The sequence below is a fragment of the Enoplosus armatus genome, chromosome 3 (genome assembly GCF_043641665.1).
Source record: "Enoplosus armatus isolate fEnoArm2 chromosome 3, fEnoArm2.hap1, whole genome shotgun sequence".
NCBI classification, from domain to species: Eukaryota; Metazoa; Chordata; class Actinopteri; order Centrarchiformes; family Enoplosidae; genus Enoplosus; species Enoplosus armatus.
In genome coordinates this window covers 14,544,728-14,572,097 of record NC_092182.1, presented here as the reverse complement: position 1 = coordinate 14,572,097, position 27,370 = coordinate 14,544,728, and the positions used below count along the sequence as shown (strand labels likewise).

The window sequence follows — 27,370 nt, the reverse complement described above, 5'->3', positions numbered from 1 at the left end:
TAGAATCTCCATTATAGCGATACTGATACAGACATGCTCTGTCAGGCTAAAATTAAGTACCCGTCTATCAGATAATTTCCCCTGTTCCAAGGGACATATATGACAAGTCAGACGTCAGTGTGAGGCAACTTGTTTATATTTTATTTGTCAAGTGCCCATATGATAATAGTTTACTTACAATTCTTTTTATTGTTCAGTAAACCCTTTCAAAGTAATGTAATGAGTTGGCCCTTTTGTACCAGCCAATAGTTAGATTTATGCTCTCAGGATTGGTATTGTCAGTTACGATGTGGTATTGGTGCAACACTGCTGGAGGAAACTAGAGAAATTGGCACACTTGGCTGCTGAGATGTTACTTACCTTTGATTTGATGTTGAAATAATTCTTTCCATATTCTGTATTCAAACTGAAAATATATTTGAACATTAAATTCTCATCAAAGTTGTTGTATCAGGAGCCAGAGAGGCTCTGAGGCCCTTAAAATATCATGTACTTTGCAAAAGGGGGAATGATTTGTTCCTGTCATCACTTTGTTAAAGCTGGTATAGTTTTTAAAATGACCAAATCGTTACTATATCCATCTGTGGGATGGAGTATCTTGAAACGTTCTTGCCAATAGTTAGATAAGAAGATTGATATCACTCTCATGTCTGTACCAGTAGCCAGTTAGCTTAGCTTAGTATAAAGACTTGAAACTAGGAGCTAGTAATAAAACCCGCCTGCCCGCACCACTAAAACAAATTTACACATTATATTTTGTTTGTTTAATCCATACATAAACTGAAGTGTAAAAACATCAAGTTGCATCAGGCGAACTGTTCCCCCTGTTTCCAGTCTTTTTTGCTAAGCTAAGCCAACCAGCAGCTGGCTGTAGCTTCATATTTACTGGATAGACATGAGAGTTGCATTGATCTTCTCATCTAACTTTCGGCAAGACAGAGAATAAACGTATTTCCCAAAATGTTGAATTATTCCTTTAAGTGACACTAGGATACTGTCACATGTATTATTGAGGCTGTGTAGAGAATCGAGCTCTTCTTATGATAGAAAGTTTCACAGGGAGCTCCCATTATGAAAGATTGACAGCTTACGAACCCTTCACTATCCACTTTGTGTTGTGTGCAATTTGTAGTGTTTAGCCACAAAGCCACAAGTTGTTCACGGTGCACTCCCATTTGCTGCATATCTAAAGAAATCTTTTGAAAAGATTGTCTTTCAGTTTTAACTCTTTTTTTTTTTTTGTCTCATTAAGCCATGCCCGAGGCTTTGCATAAATCAAAAGAGACTCCACTTGGTGTCTTTGCCATTCAAGTGATAATTATTATGTGAAACTGCCTTGTATCTTGTGAGGACATCGGGTAGATTTAGACTTCAGTTGTCCACTCTGTGTATCAGTGGTCAGTAGCTTTAGCAATATCCTCAAAGTCCAGTTTAGCCTCAAACAGAGTGGGAGTGGTGGTCAGCACACTGTCAGGACTGAGTTGAATTTCAAATGTAACAGTCTAGTAATGGTTTGAGAAGTGCAGGTTTTTCCTGGTGGACTCCCGCGGAGAGTGGAACAAGGTTAGAGTTGTGCAGCAGCTCAAGTCATCACCTGTGACTCATAATTACTAACCTGTTCTATTTTAATTCCTTCATTCCTCCCTTTATTTCCACTTTTCTCTCACTGTGGTTGCAGAGCTGCTGCTGGGACTGTCTTTGAAGATGACGTGCGTGACAAAACAAGGTCTAAGTGGTTGTGACACTGGAAATCCTCCATTACTATTTAACTGTTGGCGCTAATGCCAGAGGGCCCGCATGAGCAAGAAAACCGAAAGTTTACAATACTGTTGTCTGAACAACAATACCTTTGTTCCACCCTAAATATGTCGCTGAGGCCAGAACAGAACAACTTCAAAGAGTGAAAACAAGCCACAAGGAGCACTTCACAGAAACTGATAGAGGCAATATAAAATATTCAACATATGCCTCTCTGTTGGCCAACGTTTTGAGTAGTCTGATATCACTCTATGAACAACAGTAAAATCTTTTAATGGCATGTGGATCTAGTGCATCTCACAGCTGAAGGGTTCCAAAATATACCACTCAAGAAGAAGCACTGCTCCCTCTGAAATAGTAGTAGTAGATATTACTGGTATAAAAACATACTTGAGAAAACATTAAATGCAGCTCATTTAACATATACTTAGAATGAAATATATAAGCTGCATATTATATTTGCGGAGCAGTGATGAAATGTTATGAGGTCTACAAACTCGGTTGCTTTAATAACACAACAGAACAAAACAAAACTCCTTAATTCACTGATGTTCCTGTGCCTATATTCATCATTTCCCTCGACCACTAACTCCATCTTTTCCTTACTCATTTTTTACTCACCATTCTTCTCTAATCCCCTCAGTTTTTCTCTCAATCACCCCAAAAGGTTGCTGTGGTTACATTTTACAGTGAGTGTTAATGCTGATGTAAATGCAGGTGGACAAAAGACAAAATTAAGCTGAAAAAACCTGCGTAAATGAAAAATATTCTGTAAATGTGCATGTAAAAGCCAATTATTTTTGGTTAGATTGAGTAATGCGGTATATAATTTTCTCCCCTGAGCATGTAGAGTGTTTGATAGAAAAAAATATAGATGCGATTGAATCAAAGTGTAAAGAATGGAAAGTTTGCGATGACGTCAGTGTGTCTGTGATTAAGGGGCTGCAGTGAATTTCCACTACAAGTGCTTGTTCATGTGTGCTTGTATAAGAATAAGAAAGAGTGAGTAGGATTCAAAGGTTTTATTTGTCATGTGCAGTGAAGTGATGTACTGTGCACACTGATTAAGGTTGTGTCAAAAAGACCAGTGTGAAAATCATTCAAAGTTTGAAAGTAGAAAAAGAAATATAATGGATACAAATACATATGTAAAATACATAATGACATTTGTACATAGTTGAATGCAAAGGAGGTAAAAAAAAAAACATCTGCATCTGCAGCCGTTTGAGGAGATTCAGCTTTTAGTCAATATATATTATTTTTATATTGAGCATGAAAATTCACCCGTGACCTTGAAAATAGTAGTCTGACAAAGTAAACCTTAATTCAAGGTCCATTTATTAACTTTCAACTACATCTCGCAGCCATTTCCACGACAAGTGTATTTCTATCTGCTGAACAAAGACAGTAAGATTATTGTAAGTAATTCAGTAAAGCTAGTGGACCTTGAGTAAAGACTAGTTTTATGTTACTTATTTTATAATATAAAGTATAAAATAGTGCTTTAGCTTATTTTGTTAAATCAGTTAAACTCCTAAATCAGGACCCAGATCTAATGTCCACTTTTGTGTCTTCATCATCTCTACCAGGCCACCTCCGTCAGACCTGGGACCTAAAGCAGGAGTCCAGAGTGGCCATGGGACAGGGGACAGGTTGGCCTCCCATGAAAACCGCCAGCATGCAGCAGCTCAAGGAGAGCAGGGCCAGGGTCATGTGGCCAGGAAGAGTCTGCAGGTGGACGTGGGTAGCAGCAGGACTGGGAGGTCCCCATCCGTGTCTCCGGATCGTGGCAGTGTCCCCACCTCCCCTTACTCTGTGCCACAAATTGCACCCATGCCCAGCAGCAAACTGTGCCCCGTCTGCAAAACCACCGACCTGATGGGCACCGGGGATGACAAGCTGAACTTCAACACCTGCACACAGTGCTGTTCCATGGTGTGCAACCAGTGTGGCTTCAATCCCAACCCTCATCTCACAGAGGTGAGTGCCGATCGTCTGAAATTCACAAAGATAAAACCACTTTCTGTAGTAGTTTACCCGACAACCAACCTGATACATAAACAAAGTATACATGGTATGCATGTGAATGCACCACTGTCGCTCTACACTGAGTTACAAACACAGTCAGCATCTGCCATGGTGCATTCACATGGAAACACAAAAACATCTGAAACACGACTAAAATGGTATAAAAAATAAAACAAACAATAAAAGGGTTTTGTGCAATCATCTGCACAAACAGATTCAGAATGAATTCAGGCATACAGTATTATAGACTGCCCGAAGGCCAAAGAGAAGAGAAGCAATGGGTTGGCTGTGTGACGTTGACTCATTCATTTTCTGAATGAAATAATAAAATCAAAATATTTTACAAACCTGTCCACAGACAACCAGGATATGCTTCAAAGTCCTTGTAATTGTGATCAGGCCGACAAATCCTGCTTTGAAATAGGACCAGGCATCTTTATGTCTTCAGGCTTTGTTTAGTGTAACATCATTTCCCCAATATGGAGCTACATATATGAGTCATAAGTGTATTTTGACTGCCTGGTACATCATACAGATCACATTTAATTTTTCAACATATCAATTTGCTTTCCTCCAAACTGTATAACAGCTCTACCCATTCATAGCATCCATAGCAGGTGGTGGTGAGGGAGGTGGTATCAGTGCATACCTTATATATGAAGTATCTTAATAAAGTGTATTAACAGGAATGCAAAGTCTCTTACAGCGAGTGCACAATTTAACATTCTGATGGAAGTGGGTGATTCAGGTGCTACATTTTGGTGCAATTTGTCCTCTGTTAATTATTTCTCATTGACATTTGTGAGTGATGTTGGTGATGACTATTGTTATCAAGTTGGCTGTGACCGGCTTCACAGAGTGAGGATGTGAATTAGTTGCATGCTGGTTGGTGAGAGCTGTGAACTCCCTTGCTCTAGCCATTGTTCGCCCTGATTGATGAAGTGTTTAATGAGCTGGTGGGCCAAAGATGACACACAATTCTTTGCTGAAGTGCTCGGTAACACGTTGGTCACTTCCTATCAGCTGTAAAGAATCTCAGGCCCTTAAGTTGAGTAAGTGCTACGTTCTTTCATAGCTGATGTTACATGGTAAATGTACATAACACTTGAAAAAAGCTATATCCATCCTTTCTGACAGGCACTAGTGAGCATCCAAATCATGCCCAGAGCCCCTCCAAACAAAGCCTTTTATAACACCACTGAACACAGCACAACACATCTCCCCACCATCATCCACAATCATTCATATGCATCCAAACAGTCATCATTGCTAACAGGTAGCTGAGAAAGCCTATTGCCTTCATCCTAAAATAAATCACTTGCCTAATTTGAATTAGGCTATGCTTCACTGTTACTGTGAGTCAAGTGTGGCTGTGTCATCTGTCACAAAGTTTCACATCAACTCCAGTGAGTCATGTTGCAAATTGCAGCCAAGATGCAATGTCAGTTAAGCTGGCCTAGGGGCGATCAGAGCAACTGTAGGCTGAATAAATACTAGGGTTTAGGGAGTAAATGTTGAGTTTTTGGAACTGTAGATGTGTGCGTGTAAATGTATTGCTTGCATGAGTGCATATTTGCGTGTATGAGAAGGGAGATTCTGCAAAAGTTGGAGAGAGGAAGCCGTGGGAGATGGAAGGACGAGGAAAGAAAAGCGTGGACCAAAGTGGAGACAGACAGTAAAGAATAGATCATGGCAAGGAGTGAAGGAGAGCATGGCAGTAAAGAGAACGGCGGAGGTGGATGTTATGGGTATTTTTCAGCTCAGCCTTGGTGAGCTTGTCAGATGCTGACAGGGAGAGAGAGAGAGAGAGGCACGGAGGGAAAGCGCTCAGCCTCTGGAGACCTGAAGATTTACCCCCCTAACCTACTTAGCATGGATTGGGCTTTTGCCTCGCTGCAGCAGATCTTAACACAACCTTATCACTCATCAGCGGAACTGATGATGGCCACCGTTGTTGCCGATCAAGGTGATGATAACGTCAAAGATGGCGATGACTGGAATTTACGATTACAAGTGATGGCGAGGACAGACCCGGAGAAAAGGATAGCCATGTAAGGAAGTTGAAAGTGAAAAGTTCCTCCTAAGCAGGAGCAGTTATTGTTATTCTTGTGATAAAGTGGAGACTTTCAGGATTTTCTTTCCCAGGGTTATAATACTTTTAATCACCTGTGGCATTTTCTATTAAAAACAGTACCTAATTTATTGCAGTTCCAGGATGGTCTCTTGATGACGGCTCAGTCTGGGTTCACGTCCTGCTTTGGAAGAGATGTGTTTCTGTTTACATCAATCATCTACAGACACTGATTGAACTGTCCCAGATTATAGGGATAATATGAGCAAAACCTGTTACTGAAGAGGATTTCCTCTCAAATTACAGAAAGATGGCAGTGCTGATTAAAATGTTGATAACCGAGGGCGATTCCATATTTGGATATTTTAGATGATGCTTATTCACCACAAAGTCCTAAATGGTATCTCAAGCCTGGAATCAAAAGCATAAATTAGAGCACTTTTTTTTTCAACATTTAGCAAACAGCCACCTTATCAGTTGAGGTTCTCCCCATTCTTGTAGGATTGTTTGAGGAATGATAAGAATTGTTGAAATACAAGTCGGAGCTGTGTTAAACAACCTGGTGATGGGAATGCAATTTGGAGAGATGTAAACAGCGAGCAACAAATGGGTGTTACGTGCCACAGTCTGTTACAGGGCTGTCAGTCAAACTGAGACGGCGAGGTTTATTTAGAAATGTTGGCTGAGAACGTGCGAGCGATCGTACACGTGAGCTCGTATGTACACGTGCGCCTGTGATTATGTTATGATGCAGATAACAGCAAGGTAAAAAAAGAATGAGGAATGAAGAAAGTGTTCGATTAAAAACACTGTGATGAAAGAGGGAAGGAGAAAGCCAGACAGAGTCAGAGAAACGAGACAGTCAAAGACAAACTCGGAGACGGAGAGTAAAACAACAGCAGAGAACAAGAGCTCTGAGAGAGAGTGAAAGTGCCACAGACCCCCCCCCGACAGTTTTCTCCCACCATCATACAGGGGAACATCTGCTTTATAATTGGTCCAATTTCTATTTATAGATCCTACCCTCCTTCTGTCTGCAACGGTGGCCTGGTCCTGAGAAAGCCACAGCAGAAATAAAGAGGGAGGGAGAGCTGTGTGGTAGCAGGAGAGAAAAGCATCATCGTAGATTAACCATAATAGTCGGAGTGTTCACTCTAACGCTATGCAACACTACACTGATTCAGCTCCAAGTGCTGCAATACAAAAATATAGAAGTACATAAAAAAAGTATTGTGGGGCACTTTTAAAAACAAAACCTTTTCTTCATGCAGTTTGGTGCGCTTCTCCTTGATGAAGGCATCAGTGTTGCCAAAACACTGGAGATGGATTCGAGTCATTCTTTGAGTGAGTCATGAAACGATGACTTTTTAATGCTTTTGTTTGAAGAGTGCCTTGGAATTGCTTCTTTCTCTTTTAACCAACAATCCCACAAGCTGTGGAACAGTTTTAACCAACGCTCCCACACAAAAGACGCTGCAGAGGCTCTCTCTATACCTCCTCCTCCTCCCCGATCAAAATATATCAGGTAGGTGGCCACAGTTGACAGATAAGTAGCAGCCAATTCAAGAAATGAAGCATCTGTTTTTACTCCAAAATACAATATTTTACATTTTAAAACATTTCCAACTAAGATTACACAAGTTAATGTTTCATTAGTATGAAACATATTGATAGTGTATAATTTAAAGTTGTACTAACCAATTATTATAACCATGGATTACATGACTACTTGTATGCGAATGAGGTTGCTTGTAGTGACGAATCCACAGAGAATTATCCCCCAACTCTGCGGTTCCCCTCAGCTCTACAGATCATTTTGGGCTCTTTCAGCTGATTGTTTAGGTTTAATGGCCCGAAACTTTAATGTTTTGATTCAGTTCCCCCATTTCCAGTTGCAGCAGGCAGCTGTTTTCAGCGAAAGAACCTCAGATAAACCCACTGTACACAACCTGCCCTGCAACCAACAGCAGACAGACAATATTAGAGACTAGCTAGTGGACATAGTGTTGCATGTAGCAGCTAAAGAGCCAAAAGATGGAGTCCAAAACAAGGTTAAAAAATCCAAATGTATATTAATGTTTCTCTGTGTCTCCTGAACAGTTTGCTGACACGTTTGCCACAACAACTTTATAAGGCGAAATAATGTCAATTCTGTGTTTACAGCTTGTTCCACTGCCCCCAAGTGTTCAAAAAAAGCAGTTAATGCTGCTTTAAGGTTGTCCTTTACAGGTAAATTTAGAACTTTGAGTGTAGTCTATAAATAGTTTTCCACCAGCACTCTTTTTGTAAAAGAGGGTTTTTAGCTGTGACTAGCAGATAGTATGAGTCACTCTGTTGGTCAGTCAGTTGAATGTTTCATCCCCCTCCTCCCTCTAAAAAACAATCCCTGCACATGTTCAGCTGTGGGATACAGACTTATAGGAAGATACCTCTAAGTTTCTCAGTCAGAGACGGGCGCTTTAGCTGACTTGGACTTTAATGTTGCCCAGGCTCTAATCCCAAAGCCCAAAATTGATTTTCCCAAGCTGCTATAGTAACACCAACCTGGGAGAACAAGCTGTCCGTAGTGTTGTAAGTAAACATTCTGTTATTTTTTTCAAAGTGTACTTGAAGGCAACTTGGTCTCAAGTACAGCATTGAACTTTAACTTGTGATTCCTTCTACACTTGTCAAGAGTTGTCTTCTTGAGTTGTTGTATAGCATACATATTGTTTATATAAGTGACCACATTTAGATTCCAACATTATCCATGGTCTGAGTCTATAAATAATAGCGTAGTGAAAAATAAATATGAACTGAAGTGATGCGGTAATATCATTGAGGATAAGTCCATTATACCTCGGGGGAGCCAGAGCCTGGTTCCTAATCCCCTCAAATTAATTCAAATATTTAGCATCAGACATCTCTAATCCCTCTCTAACTTTGCATGATGTGGCACAAGAGATTCAATGGCATTCAGATCTGTCAAAGTGGAAGACAATGAGGTTGTTATGGGGATCTCTCACTAATATTGGCTTGAGCTTCACATGCGTTGAAGTTAAGGGATGGCATGTGTGGCCATTGGTGATGTATGTAAAACTGAATGATGGAGATTTCACCCTCACAAAAAGTTGAAATGTTCCATATTTGAAAATACCATTCTAGTTCAGGTCCTTGAGGGGGAAGGTCTGGACTGACTGTTCATTTGTCATGCTGTCTTTTCTTTTGCATTTCTTTGTTTTGTAAATTATTCCTGCCCTGAAATGGATTGGCAGTCTCTCTGAGGTTGAAGTGTGTGTCTGTCTTCTGTTGAATGAATGAGTGACAAAATATATTCTGAACGGAAGTTTAATAATTTGCTTATGAGACCAGCTGCTAGTCATCAAAGGTTTTGCAGCAAAATTAGCTGTTTAATTATTTGTGAGGACAAAGAGAGTTTCACTCTTGGTTAGATGTAGTCAGCCTGTCTGTGTGTGCCATTTGCTGAGTTAGCAGCGGAGGCTGTACCACTTCGGAAGGAATCAAAGCTGTTTTCCCTTTGACACATATGTTACAGTATGTACAGTATATATTCAATTATTATATGATATAACACAGATATATTAGTCTTACATGAGACCTAATGATTTTGGAAATTAAATGTTTAGGTTAACATGTGTTTTATCTCTAATCCTTTTGACTTTAAATCCTCTCATACAAATATGAGACAGGAAACTTCTCACTGAACAGCATGTTCAATTTACTAAATCACAACATGTAAAATGTCAGTGTTTTGGTGACGGTGTGTCACACAGTGCATCAGGCTGTGGTCACAGACTGGAGCTTTAAGTGGACAAACAGTATGAACTGGGTCAGGAATCCAGCTGAGACGCTACATGCTGAATTTTGCATATACCAAAATATTTTGCAATGAGAGCTGCCAGAGACTAAATCTGGGACACTGGTTTAATTATTACACCATAACTCACTGCATTTAAAGTCCCAACTCACTAGAGTCAGCTGGGCTGAGCTCTGTAGGAATCATCACATCTTGTCAATCTGTTTGAATTTAGGTGGTATTTAGGCGTATCTTTAGTCCATTTTCCCAACCTAGCTTCAGAATTAAAAGTAATTTGTTTGTGTCCATTTATTCTGCCAGTGCTTTTCACACATGTTTGTGTCTTAACACTCACTTTTTAGGCTTCCTGCTTTCTTTAAAATTCTAACAGCAATTAGGACTGTACTATACTTTTGCTGTAATCATTGCATATTTTATTTGTGGCTTATCAGACCACAAAAATATATGCAATCCAAAAAGTACTTTCTTGAAGCTGAATTCAATGTTTGTTTTGTTTTGAGACTGGTGGTTATGGTGTTTATAATTTGTGGTGGTGTATACTAGTATTTTGTTGTCTATTATCCAATAATAGGTCCACTTTACAGCAGTACCCTCTAGTACAACACGACAACAGCACAAAATGCAGCCTTGAATATTCCAGCTGAGAAGAGTCGACATCTGTGACACATCTGTCTCAGCAAAAATTGAATTTTAAAAGCTTAACAAAGATGGCAGCATATCTTTTGCAGGGATACAGCTTAGTATTTCTTTGCATTACACTGTATGGATGGTCATTATATTGTGCCCATCTCCTGTACTTCATTAAGATATAATGTTATCCACTACCACTCTGCACTACTTTCCAGCATCCCTTGTAACACCATGGCTCCCTGCTGTGCCTGACACTGCACCAGCACACCTGGTGAGAGGCATTCAATAAACAGCATGAATAGAAATCTAACAGTGATTTTCCCACAACCACTCATAATTTCTACTAGTCTTATTTTATTTTTTTTTATGAATGTTGTCCCCTGCTTGGCAATGTTTAGTAGTAAAACATGTGTTTTTCTTGTTTTTTTTTTGGACCGACTGGGTGTGAGTTGAGCTGAGCAGAGACAACTTGACATAGAGAGAGGGGGGAGAGAAAGAGAGAGGCATTGGGAGGAATTTCAATTTCTTTTGGCCCAATTTGCAAGGAATTGATAAACCGCTGCATTCCAAGCATCCTGATCCCCAAACTGCAGTGCTCAGCTGCTGTACGTACTGCATGGTGATACCGCATTGTGATCTCTGAGACTGAGCTTTCTTTCTTTCTTTGTCTGCATTCTTGTTCGGTTGAAGTTTGTTTCTGTCTCTGAGCGCGTTCCTCACCCAGCCTTCCTGGGGAATGATGGAGTGCATGATGTCTCATACCTGTCAACAAATGCACACTGGAGAAGAGAGAAGTGGGAAACGTTGTGCACCTGTGTGATGTATGCAGTCTTACATCTTCTAACATGTGCATGAGTGTATGTGTGTGAAGCAGAAAGTCCCCTCTACCTCTCCCCTAAGCTGTCATTTGTTTTCTTCTACTCTTCACGCATGTAACTTATAGGATCATTCTGTCGTCACAGGGATGTTGTTCTGGCCAGTGCTGCAAAAATACTCAAATCTTTTACTTAAAGACACAATTTGTGATTCAAAACACAGGATTGGAATCTACTTTATTGACTACATCTGAACTATTAATGTTTTGTGATGCTGTTAACATCTGTTGCGTCAATAAACACAGGACTTAATTCACTGATATTTTCAATTATGATCATTTAAAAACACACAAAGTGCTAATTTTCAAACTCTAAATATCCCTAAAATGTATGCGGTCCAAAAATTGCAAATGCCATCTGTTGATGAAGATATGTGATATGATTGACAGCACCAGAACAGCTACTAAATGGACAGTGTGGTGAGATCATCATCTCAGATTCTGCAAAGCAACTCAAGGCTATAGCCTTCAGATAGATATTAGCATTAAACACATTTATCTTTGAAAGGCAGTGGACTTGAGGTCCCAGAAAGTGAAAAAACTCAAGAAATTCCACCTCTGATAAAGACACTGTCCCTTATAGTTATTAATATCACTTATAATAATGTTTAGCTATTTAGTGTAGTAGTGATTCTACTGTTACATCCATTTTAGTGGATATAGAAATTTAATCAGCTACTGTTTTGATAATCAATTAATCATTTACTAAGCAAAAATGCCAAACATTATCTAATTCCAGCTTCTGAAATGTAAAGAGTTGCTGCTTTTCTTTGAGTTACGTGATAGAACTGAATATCTTTAGGTTTTGGACTGTTGGTCGAACAAAAGAAGACATTTGACTTTTTTTCCCCTGACACTTTACAAACCAAACATTTAATCAATTCAGAAAATAATCTCCAAATGAAATGACAATTAAAAATAATCATTAGTTGCAGCCCTAGTTGATATGATTAATAGTATCAGATCTTACCAAATCAGCATAAAATTCAAAATGTAAATGCTTGTGTGTGTGTGTTGCCAAGGCTTTGCTCTCATTATTTGATCCATATCCAAGTCTCTGTGGGCCCTTGCTGCTAAAAGGTTCTATTTCTGGCAGCAAGTCGTTGTTCTTCATGAAACCACGGTGCTCGAGCATCCTGTTGGCAGACGCTGAGTTCTCGCAGAACTGTGGGCTCCAGTCCCTGCTTATGACCTTTGACGTGTATCATACCATTGTACACACACACATATACAAAAATGTATATACTTGAGATGGAGAGGGAGATGGAGGAGGAGAGTTAGAGGGAGCGTTGGGATGTAAGAGATGCAGATAAGAAGGAGGAATAAAGATGGGTGAAGGAGAACAAGATGGAGGGTTGCAACAGAGAACAGACAGAGAAGGAAGGCAGGAGACAGTGAGCAGTGCGCTTGTTTTTTGCTGATACAGATCAGATTTCATAAAGATCCACATGATTGCCTCATAACAAGGGGGACGCAGAGAGGAATGAGAAGGAGAGATGAGGCGGAGGCAAGCAGAGACACGGTGAAATTGATAAATAGCTGCTTGCCCTCCCCGCAGCTGCTTTCTTTGTTTTTCCGGTTTGTTTTTTTCCCCAATGGGCTTAATATGATTATCCTAACTGTAATGTGGAAAGAAGAAAGAATATCAAGGACAATAATAATGATGGAAAGAGGAGTTCCCACTTGTGAGTCTCTGATTGGATGGTGTTGTGTTGCTCCAGTGTTGGCTTATTTCACTGTCCACATTACTCTAACTGTCCCCAGGGTTCACCTCCGCTCCTGGCTTTTCGGTTTCCCTGATTGACAGTGAAAACCGTGGCCTCATCACTCCTTTTACTGAGCACTGGCAAGGGGCCAGGCACAAGGCTAGGATGCAGCTGAGCCTGTGACTTACTCTGTCTATCCTGACCTATACAATGACTGACTGTCTGAATGACTGACTTGGAGACAGACAGAAATACTGTAAGGCAGGTGGAGTGGTTACTTTACACTTTAAAGAAGTGTACACTGTAATTTTGAATGGAAATATTAGGATATGTACATCAGAGATCTTGGTCAGTGCCAAAAGTCTAACTATTTAAAAGAAAATGATACCTCAGTTATATAATTAAAACACTGTGTTACCTTGGCACTAAAGAGTAACTTAACAGCAGGCTGAAGAGAAGTCTTTCACTGCCCTGTCTGGTTGATAATGTCAAGCCTGTCTCACCACAGACCACACCCAGCACCACTGGATTTTCAGGAGGTGTAAGTTTAAGGTTATTGCAGGATCACATGATGCACACTGGCCCAAAATTTTTTTTCCCCCATATACAATCACTACAGGAGGAACAGCTGTGAAATGATGAAATTAAGTCTGTATTCTGAGTGTCACAAACACCCCAAAACTACTCTTTGTATTGTAACAATTTGATCCATTCAGTCCAATCGCATTTGGAGAGTCTTGAAGAGCTCACCCTGATTGGCCGATTGTTTCTCCAACCAGAGAAGCAGTTGTCATTGAGCACAGCACAGATCAGAGATGTAGGTTCAGAGTGTGTGGAACTAGGTTACTGTACTTCTGACTATACCAATGTGGTCTGACGTGTGCATGTCTAGCCACACCTAATGGTAATGTCAGGGCATACTGAATATACTAAGTACATTTCAATATCACTTCATCAGGGACTTTTACCACTGGAGACCAGAAAAATTAGCCCTGTTCCAGACCTCTGAATCACTGCCCAAATCTCGATTTTATCAGTAATTCAAACAAGTAATCATTAATGAATAATGAAGCGCAACAAAGTGGAAGTTCAGTCGGATTATCAGGCTACTGCAAAATTAGATGTTATCAGCTGGGTTTACGTTACTGTTTTAGCAGAGTTTCTTGTTAAACTAAAAGTCGAAGCACAGCAGTGAGTCAGCGCTTTGCAATATGTGGAGCAATACTACACTTTAAGTTCAGTGACTCATACTACTGTAGCTAAACTGAAGAGACAACCAGCCTGCTAGCTTGTATAAAGTGCTTTTGTAACACTGTATTTAAGGACAGTATACCGAACAATGGTCTACGCAGACAATAACATTTTGCAATTAAAACCTATTAAAGAAGTAAAACAACAATTACAAGTTATTACATGAGCACAATTCAGCATATAACCAGCATACAATCACAATTACTAGAGCCAAAAATATTTAGATGACCTTTTAAATATTACTGTATTGTACACCGTCATTGTAAAGTTTGAATCATATATGTATAGTAAAACTGTGTTGGTTGTTGTTGAAATACTATTGTAGTATTAAATTGTACTTCACAGGCGCTGGTTTGATCACTTCTCAATAACTGCAAAGTACAGGCTTTACAAGAATAATCAAGAATCTTAGGATTATATTATGTACATAAACTGTGGTGTTCTTCATAGTAACTCATAGGCTGTGTGTGTATGTGTTGTTTGTGTGTTTGTGAGCTTGTGTGTGGATCAATCATCCATGGCCACAGGCTTGCAGAGACATTGGATTCGACAGTAGAAGTGAAGAGATCTCTCTGCATTTTCGGTCCTTGCTCTGGCAGCTCTCAGAGTACTAAAAACTCTCAGCTGAAGCCAAATCAAAATCTTCATGAGTCCATCTTTACAGGCTTAAAGGGAATTTTTTACCCAAAGATATAAAGGAAAATAGCCGGAGGCCAAGCCTCCCACCTTGCTCTTTGTGCCCCAGACCTCCAACCCAGCCCCAACCCTTACACAACCTTTCTCTGACTGCATTTATAATGCATTAAGGCATTATGTAATGACCACAAATCCAAGACAGCTACAATAGTGTGTCAGCTGTCAAAGCACCAGGATGCCAATTACCACGTATGGCCATGTGCCATCACTAGGGCCTCTTCCTGACTTTCACCTCCTTATGTGCCTATATGGAGCTGAAAGAGAACAAGGAAGAAGCAAAGACATAAAGGAAATAAGAACAGCTGGAGAAACAAGAGGAGAATGGTGGGAGGATTTTAATGAGAAGAGGAACATGTGTAATGAGAGGGAATGTAAGAGAAAGCAAAAAGCGGAGAGACACGCAGAAAAGACACAAGGGAAGATACAAAATCGGGGGCAGCCATGATTTATTGAAAAAGTCCAGTGTTCAACCCGTCTGTCACATTTATTTATTACACATTTGTTTATGGGTAAATGGTGTTTACCAATAAATGCCCGATGTGGAGGCCCGGGGACGCTTAAATCCTTCCTCAATGAGATATTTTACATCATTCACAATTGTTCTTTCATTCCATCATTTTCCACACACAATTTTCCCCTATTCAGAGCCGGCCAGAGGCTATCCCAGCATGCATTGGATGGGGGGAAGGGAAGGCAGCCAGTCCATCACATAAACAGACCAACACACTCATGTTCACATTCACGCCCAGAGGCAGTTTAGAGTTTTTAGTTCATGTTACTTGCATCTCTTTGGACAGTGAAAAGAAAGTGGAGCATGCAGTAGAAACCCAGAGAAATGCAGGGAGAAGATGCAGACACTATAACCAAGTTACTGTATCTGTTTTAAAGATATTTTGACTTATTTCAATAATTGACCAATTTTTTTTATCATCTACAGTAGCCCTGTCAATTTTTTATTAAAGGAATAATTCAACATTTTGGTAAATATGCTTATTTGCTTTCTTGTTAGATTAGAATATCTTGTCTGTTTGATAAATATGAAGCTACCATCAGCAGCAGATTAGTTTAGTTTAGCATACAGCTAGCTAACAAAATTTGCCCATCAGCACACTAAAGCTGAAGCTCACTAATTATATTTAGTTTGTTTAATCTGTAGAGAACCCAAATGTAAAATCGACTAGTTGCGGTTTTATGGGGGATTATGTGCCAGACTATTGCTGTCACTTTGAGTGAGTACAGACATGAGAGTGTTATCAAACTTCTCATCTAATACTTATTCACATGGAAGTGAATAAGCATATTTCCCAATCTGTCAAACGGTTTCTTTAATTCCCACAGCCATTTATATACTGAAGGGTGAAGACTGGATACTGTAGCTTATGGTCATTGTTTGTTTTTTTTAATCTTTTTCTGTCACAGGTTCAAGAGTGGCTATGTCTGAACTGTCAGATGCAGAGAGCGTTGGGGATGGACATGACGACACCACGCTCCAAGAGTCAGCAACAGATACACTCTCCTTCTCATGCAGCCAAACCAGAACTTAAACCTGATGCTTCGACTCAGCCTGCACCCCAGACACAGATCCCTCCTCAGATGCAGCCTCCAGCGCAGGGCCATCCGGCGCAGTCCCATCCAGCACAGGCCCATCCAGCGCAGGCCCATCCGGCGCAGGCCCACCCGGCCCAAGCCCATCCGGCGCAGGCCCATCCGGCGCAGGCCCATCCGGCACAGGCCCATCCATCGCAGGGCCATCCAGCGCCTGGCCCTACCAGACAGACTGGTCCAGCTGGCCCAGGTCAGCAACAAGCAAGGCTCCCTCCAGGGGCAGTCCCTCTCCCGGGCATGGCAAAGGCCCCGTCCCAGCCTGATCTGTCCCGCAGCTCTCCTGCTCACCAACCTCAGCACCCCCGCCAGGACCACACTCGCAGTGCGGGGAGCTCCCCTTCGCGACAGCCCCCACCTCCAGAGCAGACTTTTGGGAAGTTGTTTGGCTTTGGAGCTTCTCTCCTTAACCAAGCCAGCACTCTCATATCTGAGACTACTCAACCCCAACAACAGCCCCCAAAGCCGGCCCCCAAACCAGGAGGACCTCCTGGTCCAGGGCCTGGGGCAAGTAAACCCTCAGGACCTCAGCCTGCACACCAAGGGCCTCGAGCCCCTGCCCAGCAGCAACAACAGCCCGCTGCCCCAGACTCCTCTAAACCCAAAGCTTGTTGTCCTCTCTGCAAGACAAACCTCAACATCGGCAACACAGCAGAACAACCCAACTACAACACCTGTACACAGTGCCACCACCAAGTGTGCAACATGTGTGGGTTCAATCCCACTCCACACCTTGTCGAGGTAAGACTCTGATTTGATCTGTTTGGCTTTCAGCTGCATGTAACAAAGTGTCAACTGGCCTGCAACAGCTCCCAGACCATGGGTTCTCTAAATGAAATGATTTATTGATGTGTTTCTGTGAAAAATGCTATGTCATAGTGCAGTTGAATGGGTTGTGTTGTTATCCATTTGTGGCTGCCTGGTCTTGGAGTAAATGGCTGCATTTTACGGAGGTTTTCTGTGAGCATGAATCAAGTATTTGGCTTCAGGTGCTGTCAAATGGCCAACAATTTCCTCCATTTGTCTCTGAGGTTCTTCGAGATCCCCTTGTGTATGTCTGTGCTGCTTCTATTGTTTCTATTGTTTATTTTTTTAATAATGGTCCATTATTGTTCACTTTCATTCTTTAACACAGAGGGATCAACAAATTACTTAAAAATATTTAATGCAAAGGACATAAGAACATTTCTGCACAAGAATGGTTGATATTTGGATTTGTAGGCTGCAGGTTCTGTATGCAGCTTGTATACACGATGCTTTATGTAAGCCTGAGAGCTTCTTCTCTTTTCTGCTGCCTCTCTCTCTCTGTTTCTCAGTCGGGACCTGCTCTGTTCTGCTCTGTCAGGGCCTTTCATGTAGTTAGCAGAGTGAAGTCCAGGCTGTGACTCACCTCATCAGTCTGCACTCTGCCCTCGAGCTGCACAGAAATATATGACCAATCTACAGGCAACGGAGCCTTATCAAGTTAAATTTAATGGATAATCTTAATATTGATTAGTCACAGCCAGGGGTCAGCTGAGGGTACATTCCTCCCTTAAGTTCCCCCTTGTCCTCCGTCATCCAGTTGGTAAGAGCAGGGACTTGCAGTTGCTTCCAGAGCCAGGCAATAACAGAGTTTAATTATGCAAATCAAGTCCAATTGAATGATAGCAGTAATAACAGGCTTTCTGCAGAGCGCTGGCTTTTTATGGGCGAGTCTTGTCTTCCCAGGCATCTGGTTGTCACAGGCACTAGCTCAGGCCATTCATAGATCGCTATGGAAACAGAGAGATAATTTGTTTGTCAGGCGTCCCTTTCATGCTTGGCTGCGAAGATGCTGAGAGTCTACAAAAACTTTCAGACTGCTGTTGCTCTGTTTTCATGAGAGACTCTGTTATTAGGTGTGTTGTGTTTCCGCTCTGCTGGCTTCGGTCTGCAACTCAATCCGGCATAAGGTGCATTCTTTCCAAACCTGTGAACATTTTCTGTTGTCAGTCCATGTGAGCTGGCAAGTTGGTCGCTCCAGAGTGGGTGAGAACCCTTTGGACATGGTGTGAGGCTTTGTACTTTGAATCTAGGTTTCTCAGCTTGATTTCCACAGCCTGTTTGGCACATTCTTCCTTCTCATCCTCTCCTAATCTCTTCAAACTTTTCTGTTTTTCCGTTTCTGCTTTTTCTCTCTTTTCCTGCCTGTCGCATGCTGAATTGTAATCACTGCTCCTGTCACTGTTTTTTTTCATGAGTTTGTGATGACGAAGCCCATGGGTGCATCATTTCTTCATCTGTCACTGGTTTGGTCTGATTGAGTATATATCAATCTGGAGTATAAACTAAAAAGCCCTTTGAGTTTAATCTGTGCTCAGTGGCTGAACAACTGGGTAACGACAACTGTTTACCAATTAAATAAATACATTTATTAAAGGACAAGTCTAGCAATATTCTATATATTTTGGCCATGAAAAGACCAAAACAAACAATGCGTTAGTCCATCTCTCAATACTTTCTGACTTCCCTGTCTGTGTCTCTCAGCCTGAAGCCCATGGGTTCTTACTGAAGATGTACATTTAAAAACAGGCCATAAATATATATTTACATTTTTAAAAGAGCCTAACTAGTTTCCTAAAGCAGCTCAGCACTTTTTGTTGGGGACTATTTTCATTCGCAGAGTTGGTGCTGAGTGAGTGTTTACAGCAGCAGGACTGTGTATGTGGGATCGGCTAAAAATAAACTACAGTGCCCATGTTCAGGTTAATGAACATGTCACCCAACACAACGGTGTGGTGTTTTGTTTTGTTTTTTAAGATTTTCATTAAAAAAATCAGCAAATCAACTGACTCACTTGGATTATATGTCCCCATCTATCCAAAAGTTGCCTTTTTTTCTGGCTGCAACATTTTAAAGTAAACAAAGTCCTCCTGCGATGTTGACAGCTCAGGAAATACTTCCACTAATAGAAAGTGACAATGCAAATGGGGAGAAATGCAAATGAGCTGCTAATTAAGTGCCAAAGTAATTAAAGCAATTAAAAAACAACAATAAATGGTTAAAGAACAGTGGCTTTAAAAAGTATTTGGCCCACCTTGGACTTTTTCAGGGTTTTTTTTTTACCATATTGAATCACAGTAGACGTAATCAGTCTTTTTTACACAGACAAAAGAAAATACAGCGGTGAAAACGGCGTTGAAAACAAAACAAAAGTGAAAGAAATTCTGTACATTCTGTCTCCGTCGCTTTTACCATGTCCCACCTAAAGCATCACTTGTAACAGACGTCCTGTAATGAAATTTTCTGTAACAGTACTTAGGGAGGATTTTTAAAAAGGAGCTTCTGGAAAATAGAAAAATGCAGCAAATATTCATGAAAATACATTTTCTGTCACCCCATGAGTGACACAATGCATAATTCATTCAGAACAAATTAGGCTGAGCTGTATCATATAAAAAAAATAGTCAGCCCCTTTTTAATCTGTGATGAGACGACGAGCGCCAGCGTCTGTGCGAGAACGAGTGGAAGAACGGAGGAGGAGAGAAAGGAAAGAGGTGATAGATTGAGAAGGAGGAGGAGGAGGAGGAGGAGGAAGAGAGTGAGAATCAGAGATAATGAGAGAGGGGAAGTCAACTGTTTCTTACGTTGCACAATATTTCACATCAATTAGTGCTGAAAGTCATCTGTGGCTCTGAGTAAATAAGATGTCCTTGTTTTGGAACCATTTTCTCCCCTTTACACTTCTCAAGGAGATTAAAACCAACCTCGTGTCCTTGTCGTCTCCCCAGAGTTTGGTTGTAAATAGAACAGAAAATATTGTGTCTGCTGCTCAATCTGATTTACAGCACACTACATGTCAATCCTCATTCCTCAATCGTTCTGTCTTTCTGTTTCAGCCATGCCTTAGCTTTTTCTTGACTGTAAATACAGGTGGAGGTGTGTTTGACACAATGCATTATGTTTCATTTCCCAGACGTCTCACTATAACATTAGTCCTCCATCGCCAGTTTACCCACAGGCCCAACATTTCTTTGCCCACGGTTGGGCTGGCTCACTGATCTGACTCTGTTTGTCTATTATTATGATATAGAAGTGTGGCCCCCCGTTTGTAACGAGACGGAGGCCCTGAGTGGATCATTAGTAAAAGGACTGAGTTTCTCACAGAACTGTAGAAAAAGTGTAGAGAAACAGAAAACATAGCTCATCAATAATTCAACGAGGGAGAACATTATAAATAGTTCATGCAGTGTGGAGCAGTGAGAGAGCTGTGTTTGATTCCTCATGTCACATAAGGTCAGGGTGTGTCGATTCATGTGTGTGAGGGGAGAAACGCGTGCGTGCAGGTGCATGTTAGCTTTACTGCCAGTGTCTGTATGAGGCTGAGTATCAGCAGCTGGCTGTGTTTGAGATGTTACAATCAGATATGATTTATTAGGGAATTAAATATTGTTCTTAAACTTACAAAAAGTCTACTTAGAACATATATTTGGTCCCTCATATCAAACATATTCTTCAACTCAGAGCAGTTTTATTCCTACATTTATACTCCAGCTTAAACATGCCTTTTTAACTTCTAAGTGAGACTCTCTCTCTCATCCTCTAGATGATATTAATGATGATCAGACAATTTTCAGTTTAATATTAGCATATCCGGGTGAAGTGTCAGCAAAGTAAACTTCAGCTGTGGTCTGTTCTGGCTCTGGTCCTGGGTCACAAAGACTTGTTCTGCCAGAAACAATACAGAGCTGAAATAAGGCCAGCGTTTAAATAACCTGCTTACATCGACATGATTACCTACAAATGACTCATTATTTTACATTCTTACGTACTCATTGTGTCTCCAGCATGCAGTCATTTTATTGTATTGTATATGATGAGGCCATAGACACCCAAAGGACACACATATATGCACACACAAAAGGGCGCGCTCGCAATCTCATTCTGTAATATGCTCAGCTGTGACAAAGCAATTACAGTCAGAGACTGTGCAAACAGAGACCTTTTAACAGTCTGTAACACTGTCTGCAGTAACTATATATTAGCTCAGTGTTATGTGCCTAGAACACAGGATGCAGTAAACTATGCGGTTGGCACAAAAGGGCAAGCACAAAATTTACCCTTTAAAAACAGTTTAATTTTTAAATATTTCTTCATCCAAATGGAGCAAGATGTTGACTCAGCTGAAGAATTGCTTACATCCAACAGTGACAGAGAGCTGTAGACAGATTAAATCCATATCTTGAATTATAGAAATTCTTGATTGAAAATCCTATAAATTCCCATTTTTCCATTTAGGACTACAAACTGCCCGAGACGGCGGTGCCCTTGAGGACACACCCAGCGTACAGTAAACACATGTAGGACATGTAGTATTTGTGAATGTGTCACAGCTCTGCAGGAACACAGTTGCCGCTCTCGCACGGAGAGCCACATTATAGATGAACATGTCATTCTCATTCTCAAACATGCTGGAAGTGTTTTCTGAAGGTTGGCACCAGCCTGTGTCTCCCTCAGGAGTCCCATCCAAAGCCAGATGGCTGCCGGCATCATGCATCCAAGCCTGCAGTGCTCAGCCTGGCTGCTCCCAAAGTGATGATGGTACACCATCACAGATTCAAACACCCACCCGGCCTCAATCAGCTGCTTGCCACCTTTTGATACCTCCATATTCCTCTGCGCTGCATGTCGTGTGTGCTTATACAAGCCAGAGCACATGTACTTCCTGTACAAGAATTCAGATTCACTCATGCATCTTACGCATGCTGCACATGCCAGGATGCATGTATTCAAACACAATAATGTGCACTAACAGTGGGGCTTTAGTCGATGATTGTGTTGGGTTATTTTGTAAATGCAGACACAAAAATTGTTTTATTTGTAGTAAATAAAGACTACCAACAATAACACCATTATATTTCTATAGTTAGATACAAATAATTTAATAAATAAATAATAATTGATAAATAAAATCATATGGTTACCCATAACTACATCTTCTTCTGACTTCAACAACTGATATATTGAATTGTGCTATTGTTAAAACGCTAATGTAGCATCTGGTGCTTTTTAAAATGAGACCTTTTTCCAGGTCTGCAAACACCCACATACACACTCACATACAGTATGGACACCCACACTCATCATTGTACGTTACCCTCCTGTTCTCTTATTTCAAAATGTATTAAATGAGTGTACTTGCCTCGCTGTGAAACTGCCAGTGTGCCAAAAGCAGGAGTAGATTCCTATGAAATATTTAATTGTTGGCTTGTACCTTATTTTATGTCAGCTCTTTTTCAAATGTCTTGAAGACAGATTAAGGTGACGTGCCACATACATAAAATGTCCCCCCTTGACTTTGTTTAATGTGACACTGTGGTTGTTTTGTCCTCTTGTCTCTCTTGTTTTAGTTGTAGTCTGGATGGATCTACACATGCACCCTCCTTCTCTTTGCACGTTTCAGTGCTCGTCTCCCTCCGTTTGCATTGCTCTTCCTCTTGTCTACACGCCTTAGTTGGAGACGGCTTGCTGTTGACACATTGATTGAATTGGCAATTACTTCTGGTTGAATCGCTCGCAGTTGACATTGCAACACGAGTACTCAGCCCTCTTGATTCAGTCTGCGCTCTGTTGATTTAGCAGCAACAGCAGGGCGAGCATTTTAAAAACCCTCCTGCACATAATAAGACTATAGAGTATTTATAAGAGGTGATACAGACACAAACAAAAAGAGACAGAGAGACGGGTGTGTTTCTATGCGTGTGTGTGTGTGTGTGGGGGGGGGGGGGGGGGGGTCTCATGGAAGAAGCTAATAGTTGAGAGTGTTTCTAATCTGTGTTGAGGGAGTGTAGTGATCCCCTTGAGTACGGTGCTTAACCCCAACGCACCATTGTAAAGATCCACCCACACAAATAAGAGCCATCTGAGAATAGTAAGCCTTGTTGGATGATTACACTGAGACAATGCCATTTTGACTTTGTCTGATAAATGCATTAGCGTTAAGAGACTGTAATGGTGAAACAAAGGTTTTCCACCTAAATCCTGTATTTCTAATGAGGCGGCACATGTTCAGTTTAAACTACATGAGGCGTGCTTACCCCAAATCCTTCTGCCACGGTACACTCACTGATAAAATTCAGCGTGTGGCCGTGCTGCGGTGGACAGGAAGGCAGGAAGATGATGTGTGATGTTCAGCAATGACTGCTTCCTGTTGAGATTATGTGGCACCCAGCACAGATGGCTCGCTGGTTTGGAGGCTTAAATGCCACTCACTCTCATCTCTGGGACCTTTGTGTTTGGCAGCAGGCTCTGGGCTCAGACTGAGCTGGAGTTGCATACACTTTGTCTAAACTCCTGTACATCACAGACCCGCTGAGAGATCCAAGGCAAAGCTCCCACAACTGCTTTTACATTCCAGTCTCATTTTTGTCTGTGCTTTTTAAGATTTTTCATATTTTGCACTGATTTTCCTGATTCTAAATCTGAGGGTGACAGGAAATAGAAAAGGGTGAGAGGAAAATCTACAATTCCTTGCGCCTTTTGACCCTGGGATTGCATTGTATGGGCCTTACTCTGCTAAGCTTCTGTGCACCACAAGTGTTCATTTTCATGAGATGTCTTTGAGGTCGACCTCGACCTGTTCCAAGCCCTGCCTGCACCAGTAGCTGTATCAGGTCTTTAGGTGGATGACCATCTAGGAGCACAGTGACCATATTGAACTTGAATTACCCCTCCAGTCCTTTTCTGTGGTTCTGTCTTCAAATGCCCTTCCTCTCCTACCTTGTGAGCGAATGCGCTTTGAAGCCTACGAGGGACCTCAGCATTGGCTTAATCACCTCTTCAGAACTCGTCATCTTCAAGGCCTGGTGGCTATGCTAACGAGCTTTAGTGATGCTCCGGGGGCCCCTGGCGGTGCTGTGTCTATCCTCGCTGTCAGAGCCACAGAGGTGGGCCGGAGCAGTCCTCCCACCCCTGCTTCTGGGCCCTCCTGTCTCAACACATCACTTCATCCGCCTCATCGGTGCTCCCGCTCTCTCTTCCCTGCAGCACCTCAGGCATGCGACTACTCCCTAATGCTGGCATTAGGAAAGAAGGAGGGGGTTAGTTGACTGTGCGCTATGCTTAGAGGCCCCAAATACTAAAAGGCTGGCGACACAAATGTGAGATTATGGATCGGAGACGTGTAGCTGTATGTCAGGGGAACAAAAAAAACACAGCTAGACAGAGGGAGAGCTATAATGAAAGGGAGCAGGAGATTGAGAGACAAAATGAAAGAGATAAAGCTCACTGATCGCTCAGATATTACATTTAACCCCTTACTAATCTTCTCAGCGCTGCAGCTGTCGGGCAGCAGTGGAGATGACCAGATCAGTTAGAAAGGGTCTGGGCTGCTGCTCTGAGCAGCGGCCTGACAGCAATAACAACAATAGCAAAAGCAGCATGAGGACCATTTCACTCAGCCAGAGCGATGGTCCTCCCACTGCCTCCATTAGTGAAGACACCGGGGCTCCACTGCCAGTGCAGTTGGGGGCGTAACACAACAACCAAAGGTTCACTTGGTCACTGTCATTTAGCCGCTTTCTTATAAACACCTTACTTCACAAACCAACACATACAAGGAAAGCTGGATTAGTGATCCTTTTGCTTTTTACACCAGTTAATGTACAAAAAGATGCGGCAGAGATGTCTGATCAATCTACTGTACTGAACTTTATCATTTCTCCTGAGAACCACTCACAACTGACCACATGGTGTGCCACCTTCCTATCCTTGTTAGACCACAGTACAAAGAAGTGAAATTAAATGTATATCCTACGGACATGTCAGCCTCTTAAAGGCTTAAATAGCCCCCACATGTATGAGTTAATGTATTCATGTATTATCAGTAGTAAGCCATTTTTTTTCTGTATAGACAAGTTGCTAGAGAGATAAGCTCAAAGTGGCAGCCAGCTTATCCTTGAATTGAATTTCTTTTCAGGAAATGTTGTCAGTGTTTACTGTTTCTATTTTCTCAATCAACGTCTTACTATGAGCAATGAGATCCTACATGATCACTATTTTTTATGCCAGCTTTACAATAGTTTGGTTATTTCACATAAGAGATTTCTGTATTTGTGTTTTTGTCTGTGCTCTTCTCGGTGGTTTGAAGTGGGCGGGACTCAGTTGGAAAATTGTGATGTCACACATTTCTGTGCACCAATCAGGATTTAGCAACATTTGAATCAAATATGATGACAGTTGTAGGTTATTTTCTCATGTTGCCAAGTCCGTTTGATCAGTTGCCAGATCTGATCAAACCTTACACACACAGTCCCAATGAAGCAAGTGTTAAACTCTTAAATAATACTTAAGGATGTTTTATTTTTTCCAAACTTTGGCTGTGATTGTAGTGCACATTGACATTTTCAGGGGCTTTAAAGAATTTAAATGTTGTGTATGACTGGTCAATTTCCTTTATTGCAAGCCACACATCTGTGTCTCATTAAATATATGTTTTAGTTGAAGTGTTCATAAAGACTTGCCTTTGCCATTTCTTTGCTGAACGTCTATCAGTTAAAATGCTAGGTAGATTTTAGACAAGTTTTTAGCAGCTTCTTGTGTGTGAGCACAGTCCTGTCATCTTTGATTGACACTGTGTGTAGTAGATTATGTCATTAAACGTCTCCCATATGTACAGTCCCCACGCTCACTCAAAGCATGTCGATGCCCACGCTGCCCTACAAACATGTATGTAAATCTGCATTTGAACAATGTGCCTGAAAGACGAGTGTAGCATCAGTAGACATATATTTTTTCAGGACTTGTTCCAGTAAAGTAGTCATCTGACTAGACATTGGTGATAGGTTACAGCTTGAGTAACTTGTCTAAAAGATAAATGTGAGATACATGCATTGTATTTGCTTGGCTGATAGCTGTATATTTGCCTGGCAGGAGTATTAGAAACTCATCTAAAATAAAGCAGGGCTGAGGGGACAGCCTGATTAACTTGTCCTGGGGACAGACATATGCGACGAGACACATGACTTGTTCGGGCTTGGCTGCCAGCCGCAGTGTAAAATGGGTTTGTTTGGCTGCAGCTTGATTAACATTTTGGAAAACAGATGTATGTTTACAGGTTGGACTTTTGTTTTTGTCGCTGCCTTTATTCTGGTTTCGCCTCGGAGGCGTTTTGCAAAAAGCACATCTGACAGTTTAATCCTCCTGTGTGTCCATGGCATCACCCATCCTCTGTAGGATGCTGCAGACTATACTGAACTATACTGTTCTTGAAGAGTTCATCTGACTTAATCTCATTCAGCCACACTGCAATTCTGTGTCTTGTTATCTTGCTGACATTAAGCCTTGATGCTGATTAAACCTTGAAATGGTGGAGAACGGTGAGTCAGGAAATATGACTGCACAAGGAGACTGGTAGTGTAGGAAGGTGGAAATAAGACACATCAAAGACCTCTTATGATACTGACTGCATTAGATAGTTGACCACAGAGAGAGGTGCATTCACTAAACTAAGCTGAGGTGTGTGCTGCTGCTCTGGGTGCTTTTTAAATAAGATTGCAGAGGGATAAACACTGCAATTCATCTTCAATATTCTCAGGGCAAATTAGCAGAGTTGGGCTAAAAGGCTTACCAGAAAAAAAACATAAGGAGACCACCGTTTGCCTTCAGAACAGCTCCCGTCGTCCATTGAATGCTGTCTTACAAGTGCTGAAGTGTGTGAAGTGGGATATTGGATTGTTCTTGTCCTCTAGGAAAGATTGCACTTCTTTGAGGAATGAAGGAGGTGGATCCACTGAATCTCCCTTAAAGATTCAGTTATATTTAGACATGGTGGAGGCGATGGATTAGGGTTATTATATGCCTTTCGTAGTTTAGTACCTCACCTATATGATGGCGATATGGTAATTGTTATGGATTTAGACAACACTTGGGTTGTTTTAAGGTGCCTTTTAGGTTGTTTCTAAGATTAAATCTTATAC

The 27,370-nt window shown here is 41.3% G+C and overlaps 1 protein-coding gene across 1 annotated transcript in view; it reads left to right on the top strand.

Annotated features, from left to right (window-relative positions):
• Positions 1-27,370, top strand: part of bsnb (bassoon (presynaptic cytomatrix protein) b) — a 56,451-nt gene that overhangs the window by 4,631 nt on the left and 24,450 nt on the right. Inside the window, exons 2-4 of the mRNA XM_070902508.1 lie at positions 3,348-3,738; positions 16,251-16,451; positions 16,563-17,174. Of these exons, the coding sequence (XP_070758609.1) occupies positions 3,348-3,738; positions 16,251-16,451; positions 16,563-17,174 (1,204 nt within the window). The remainder of the gene's footprint in view (positions 1-3,347; positions 3,739-16,250; positions 16,452-16,562; positions 17,175-27,370) is intronic.